This window comes from Oncorhynchus keta, chromosome 30 (genome assembly GCF_023373465.1).
Source record: "Oncorhynchus keta strain PuntledgeMale-10-30-2019 chromosome 30, Oket_V2, whole genome shotgun sequence".
Taxonomy (NCBI): Eukaryota; Metazoa; Chordata; class Actinopteri; order Salmoniformes; family Salmonidae; genus Oncorhynchus; species Oncorhynchus keta.
The window spans coordinates 40,510,248-40,517,083 of NC_068450.1; the positions used below are offsets into that span (position 1 = coordinate 40,510,248).

The following is a 6,836-nucleotide window of genomic DNA, read 5'->3' on the forward strand; positions in this document are numbered from 1 at the left end:
CCATGTCAGATTTCAAAAAGGCTTTACTGCGAAAGCAAACCATGTGATTATCTGAGGACAGCGCCCAGCACACAAATGCGTAACAAATCATTTTCAACCAGGGAGTTGCGACACGAAAGTCAGAAACAGCGATATAATATATGCCTTACCTTTTGAAGATCTTCTTCTGTTGGCACTCCAAAAAGTCCCAGTAACATTACAAATGGTAATTTTGTTCTATTTATATCCATAAAATTTCAGTTTAGCTGGTGCGCTAATCAATAATCAACTTGGTTTGTCTACTTCAAAATGCATACAAAATGAATCCCAAACGTTACCAACAAACTTATCCAAACAAATCAATCAACGTTTATAATCAAACAATAGGTACCCTAATACGCAAATAAATGATATAATTTAAGATGGAGAATCGTTATCGTCTTTACCGCGCTCTGATTCACACGGAAACACTACAGCCAAAATTGGAGCCACCTAGAAAAACTACAATTTCTGGGTCATTTTTCCAAAAACCAGCCTGAAACTCAAAATACTGTTGACATCTAGTTGAAGCCCTAGGAACTGCAATCGGGCAAGATTTCTCCATATAATAAAAGTGCCAGGCATTGAAATCAGCGGTAGGATGATTTTTTTTTTGGGGGGGGGGGTGGTTTGTCCTTTTCAGCCATTTCAGTTATGTTATACTCACAAACATTATTTTAACAGTTTTAAAAGTTTAGTGTTTTCTATCCAAATCTACCAATTATAAGCATATTGTAGCTTCTGGGCCTGAGTGACAGGCAGTTTACTTTGGGCCCGATGTTCATCCGGATGTCAAAATACCGCCCCCTATCCAATCAATATGAACTCTTTTGATCTAAATTGCTTTTGTTTTATAGAGGAGTACTGAATTGCATGGTCTCTAAAGGCACATTTAAGTGTCCCATAAAATGGGGTCCTTCTGTAGCACAGTTGGTAGAGCATGGCGCTTGTAACGCCAGGGTAGTGGGTTCGATTCCCGGGACCACCCATACGTAGAATGTATGCACACATGACTGTAAGTCGCTTTGGATAAAAGCGTCTGCTAAATGGCATATATTATTATTATTATAAAATAAGGGCTTCTGCTGTACCTACAGATGAAGTAGGAAGTTTACATACACCTCAGCCGAATACATTTAAACTCAGTTTTTCCACACTTCCTGACATTTAATCCTAGTAAAAATTCCCGGTCTTAGGTCAGTTAGGATCACCACTTTATTTTAAGAATGTGAAATGTCAGAATAATAGTAGAGATAATGATTTCTTTCTTTCATCACATTCCCAGTGGGTCAGAAGTTTACATGCACTCAATTAATATTTGGTGGATTTGCCTTTAAATTGTTTAACTTGGGTCAAATGTTTCATCAAGCTTCCCACAATAAGTTGGGTGAATTTCAGCCCATTCCTCCATGACTGAGCTGGTGTAACTGAGTCAGGTTTGTAGGCCTCCTTGCTCCACACGCTTTTTCAGTTCTGCTCGCAAATGTTCTTCAGGATTGAGGTCTGGGCTTTGTGATGGCCACTCCAATACTTTGACTTTGTTGTCCTTAACCATTTTGCCACAACTTTGGAAGTATGCTTGTGGTCATTGTCCATTTGGAACACCCATTTGCGACCAAGCTTTAACTCCCTGCCTGTCTTGAGATGTTGCTTCAATATATCCACAAAATTTCCTTCCTCATGAAGTCATCTATTTTGTGAAGTGCACCAGTCCCTCCTTCAGCAAAGCACTCCCACAACATGACGCTGCCACCCCCATGCTGCACGGTTCTTCGGCTTGCATGCCTCCCCTTTTTATCCAAACATAACCATGGTCATGAAGGCCAACCAGTTCTATTTTTGTTTCATCAGACCAGAGGACATTTCTCCAAAATGTACAATCTTTGTCCCCAAGTGCAGTTGCAAACTGTAGTCTGCCTTTTTTTTGTTGCAGTTTCTGAGCAGTGGCTTCTTCCTTGCTGAGCTGCCTTTCAGCTTGTGTCGATTATATAGGACTCGTTTTACTGTGGACATAGATACTTTTCCTCCAGCATCTTCACACGGTCCTTTGCTGTTGCTCTGGGATTGATTTGCACTTTTCGCACCAATGTATGTTCATCTCTATGAGAAATAACGCGTCTCCTTCCTGAGCGGTATGACGGCTGCGTGGTCCCATGGTGTTTATACTTGACTTGCGTACTATTGTTTGTACAGATGAACGTGGTACCTTCAGACGTTTGGAAATTGCTCCCAAGGATGATCCAGACTTGAGGTCTTGGCTGATTTATTTTGAATTTCCCATGATGTCAAGCAAAGAGGCACTGAATTTGATGGTAGGCATTGAAACACATCCACAGGTACACCTCCAATTGACTCAAATGATGTCAATTAGCCAATCAGAAGCTTCCAAAGCCATGATGTCATTTTCTGGTATTTTCCAAGCTCTTTAAAGGCACAGTCAACTTCTGACCCACTGGAAATGTGATACAGTGAAATAATATGTCTGTGAAAATGTTTGGGATAAATTACTTGTCATGCACAAAGTAGATGTCCTAACCAGCTTGCCAAAACTAGTTTGTTAACCAGAAATTTGTGGAGTGGTTGAAAAACAAGTTTTAATGACTCCAACCTAAGTGTATGTTGTGTCTGGAAAAAGTCCATTATAAATTATTCTGTCCTAGTTAAACAATTTATCATCTAGTAGGCTTTGATTAAATGTCCAATATCCTCACCCATATGGAAATTCTGTAAGGGTAATATATATGCCAATTATGTGATGCTCCGACCGCATTCTGTCCCCTATCAACACTTTTTAAACTTTTGGTGCCAGAGAGAATGACATAAGAAAGTAATCAAGACAACTAGCTTGATTAAGCCTCTGCCATGTATATCTTACAAGGTCAGGGTATTTAAGTCTCCATATATCCACAAAATCCAATATATCCATGACATTCATGATTTCCTAAGTGCCCGAGGGTGATTTCCTTTATGGTCCATAGAGGTATTGAAGACCGTATTAAAATCTCCCACCATAATAATAGAGTCTAGTGTTGCTTGTAGAGTTAATTCTCCACATTTAATGAAGTACTCCTGGCTGCAGTTTGCGGTGGGTCTTAATGTGTGGGGGGGGTCAAATATTTGTTTGGTAACATTTGCCCATTAATTTCTTTTAAAAGTTTGAAATGAGTTGTAAAAAATGTCTTGGAGAACTCTGCTAAATTCCCTCAATTGAAGGTCAGCTAAGTTAACCTAGGCTACTTAACGTTACTAGCTCGGTATTTGAAGTTATATCATTATTCGTCTGTTATCAGGTAAAAGCATATGCTTATTATTCATAATTTCTCAAATATTTATTAGCTAATCATTCAGTGGAATACGCTATGCTGCAGCCACTGAATGTCTTTTGAGCGTTAAGGGATGTTTATGGCTAGCTCGGTCCACAATATTATGTTGTTATATTTTTCAATCTTGAAATATAATGGAAAATGTTATTAACCAGTGACTGAGATATTGCGCTACGTGATATTCACTTCCCGGACTTGGAGAGCGCCCCTCTGAATAACGGGGCCTGGTTTTTTGCTTAAATGCTTTGGGCAAAAGAAAGAGGCGGACTAAACTACCTGCTGCAGAATCTCTCAACCAACACACACGCCTCTGGCGCTCCATACCACTCACTCACTCAGCAACAGCTTGCCTTACTGTCTGATAGTCAGCGGCAGCAGGTTACAGTGAAATAGAGAAATTTCATGGGGTTGGCGGTGCAACTTAGAAGTAGCCCCAAAACCTACAACCCGCGACCAATACATTTTCACCCAACGACATCGTTTTTTAAAAATAGACCAATTATGTTGGGAAAATCGCTGACATGGCAACCCTGAGTTAGATGATCTCTGTGATGGTGGTGTTTGTCTCTCTCTTTCTTGCTCACTCAATTTCTCTTTATCACCCTCTCCATTTTACCACCTTTCCCTCTCCACCCAAACGGATGAGTAATCCCTCTCTTCGGGGTCTGCTCGGTGGCCGCCAGCGTCTTGCCTAGGCCCTGAGCAGATGTTCCCTAATTTCAATGGTGCGGCCTGCGGCGGCCTCAGCGAATCGATGCCCCCTCAATTCAACATCCCCTCCCGCCTTCGTCTCCGTGTCCAACCAACCACAGGCTAATTTCCGTCCATGATTGGTGTTAATTGTTTCAATGTAAAATTGAAACTCCGCAGAGGGGACTGAAGTTATTGCGTCTAATGATGATTCCCGAAACCGTTTTGTCTCACAATATGGCCGCTCACAATGTGCCCTCGCTGAATGCAATTAGGGCTTTCTTGCGATTTCTCAGTCTTTTTGTGTCTGTCTGTGTTGAGGCTGAGTGAGTCTTGATATAAGGTCTCTTTTAGGCCCAACCAGTGAAATATTGTCTTCAGATAGCTCAGTTGTGATGCGAAACGGGTAAAGGACGATGGGAGTGTTTGGCTCAATGAATAATGTACTTGCTTTTGTGTTTCTACCCCTGCCCAACTGGCACAGAATAATACTTTTTAACAGCTGTCAATTGCAGCGATTGAAGCATCAGGACTAATTCTCTCCATCCCTGAGTGACATGCTGCATGTTTAATAACAGCCATCTTCCTCTCTGCTTCTTCCTTTCATGCCTTTCATTTCATCCTGAATGCTCCCAGGAATGCATTAAAGCTCAGGTACTGTGTGTGTGTGTGTGTGTGTGTGTGTGTGTGTGTGTGTGTGTGTGTGTGTGTGTGTGTGTGTGTGTGTGTGTGTGTGTGTGTGTGTGTGTGTGTGTGTGTGTGTGTGTGTGTGTGTGTGTGTGTGTGTGTGTGTGTGTGTGAGTGTGTGAGAACAATGTATTTAAGTGTCACTCCACAACGATACAATAATACAAAATACAGATTTTATTTTCCCAACCACATTGTGGACCACTTACATGGAGTTTTGACACATGAAAAAGCATCATGGTATATACATGGTACAGGTGTCAATACATTACATCTATACACATGCGTGAACAAAAAAGTACAGTGTGTTCGCTAACCTCTGCTCTGCAGCAGTCTGTGCTAGTTCTAATTTGTGTGTATGTGATGTGCCGTAGTCCTCTCACCTTCATGTATGGAGGTAGCATCACCTTTTAGATATCGACTTATGTATCTTTTCATTTAATGGTGCCAAATGTATTTTCCTGTAGCTATATTATTAGGACAAGAATTGGAAAAGCAATTGTGGTTGTATAGAGATTCACAATTTCACATCTGAAAATGAGGCTCCTCTCCACTGATATGTTGCAATACCCATTAAACAGCAATATGGAATATGGTTGTAATCCGTGTGCACATGATAACTAGGATTGCTGCACCGCTTAATGATTATAAACTGAGGTAATGAGCGCAATTTATCTGTTGGACGAACATCGAATCTCAACCGCTGAACCAACGTTAAAGTGATGTTCAAGGTGGTCTAATCAGGCCTCCCGAGTGGAGCAGCGGTGTAAGGCACAGGCCTGGGTTAGATCCCGGGCTGTGTCGCAGCCGGCCGTGCCCAGGAGACCAACGGGGCGGCGCACAGTTGGCCCAACGCTGGTTTGGCCGGCCGGCCGGGATGTCCTTGTCCCTTCGCGCTCTCGCGACTCCTGTGGCAGGCCGGGTGCATGCACTCTGACACGGTCACCGGTTGTACGGTATTTCCTCCAACACATTGGTGCGGCTGGCTTCCAGGTTAAGCGAGTAGTGTGTCACGAAGCAGTGTTGCTAGGCAGAGTTGTGTTTCGGTGGATGCATGGCTCTCGACCTTCGCCTGCAGAGATGGGACAAGACTGTAACTACTAATTGGATATCACAAAATTGGTGTTACTTTTTCCTGGGTTTAGACAAAATCATGAACCAAACCAGTAAGCGTGTTTTAATCGATGTGTGATTGGGTTGAGGTTTTTCCCGTTTTTATGTGTGAACATTGCTGTGTTGACTACCATGAGTTGAGTAGCCTACACGACTATTCGTTCTTGCATAGTAAAATTCTTTAGTGAAGAAGTGAGTCCATTTGAATTCAATCTCTTTTTGACAGCATCCCTTTGATTTAAACAAAACTTTCCATACATGTTTGCCCATGGTCAGAAAGTTACTTTTTTGATATTTTTTTGAACATTCAGGAGATAAAGGTGCTCAAAGTTGACCCATTTTGGATAAACAGGGTGAATATCATTTAAAAGATTAGTATTAAATTGGCATTTTTAAACCTTTAACGTCTATCTAAAAATACATAAACATATTATCATATGTTGTAGCTTAGACCCTATTTCATGTGAGGTTTTGTGTTCCTGCCATCTGTTTAGAGACAACATGCTTTTGAATACAGGACTGGTGTCATTTTAATCATAGAAATAGAACTCATAGATTTGACCTATCCTCTCAGACCACTACACAGACCTAGACTACACTACACTATCCCCTCATACACTATTTTAGATGTTCATTGAATTGACATTTATCGTCTAAATATTACCAAAAAGATCCACCCACCATCGAATGTCAACTTAAATATTGTATATTATATTATCCATATTTCTATGATTTCAATAGGTTTACTGTTGAGGATTGGCAGTATAATTTAAAACAGATATTCCCATTTATTTTTAGTAAATTTATCCGCCAAAACATGACACCCACCCTGTATTCAAGATCATGTTGTCTTAACCAATGGCGGGCACAACACAAAATGTGTATCTGGGCGGGGGTTCTTTTTTTTTTTTTTTTGATAAAGGTCATTTTATATTTTTATAAAATCACCAGAAAATACATTTTCGGGATGGAAAAACCATATAAATACAATGAATATAATGGATT

The 6,836-nt window shown here is 40.8% G+C and overlaps 1 protein-coding gene across 1 annotated transcript in view; it reads left to right on the forward strand.

Annotated features, from left to right (window-relative positions):
* Positions 1 to 5,716, forward strand: part of LOC127913769 (rap guanine nucleotide exchange factor 6) — an 81,853-nt gene extending 76,137 nt beyond the window's left edge. Inside the window, exons 7-8 of the mRNA XM_052487018.1 lie at positions 4,668 to 4,685; positions 5,636 to 5,716. Coding sequence (XP_052342978.1) covers positions 4,668 to 4,685; positions 5,636 to 5,716 — 99 coding nt within the window. The remainder of the gene's footprint in view (positions 1 to 4,667; positions 4,686 to 5,635) is intronic.
* The last annotated feature ends 1,120 nt before the right edge of the window (positions 5,717 to 6,836 follow it).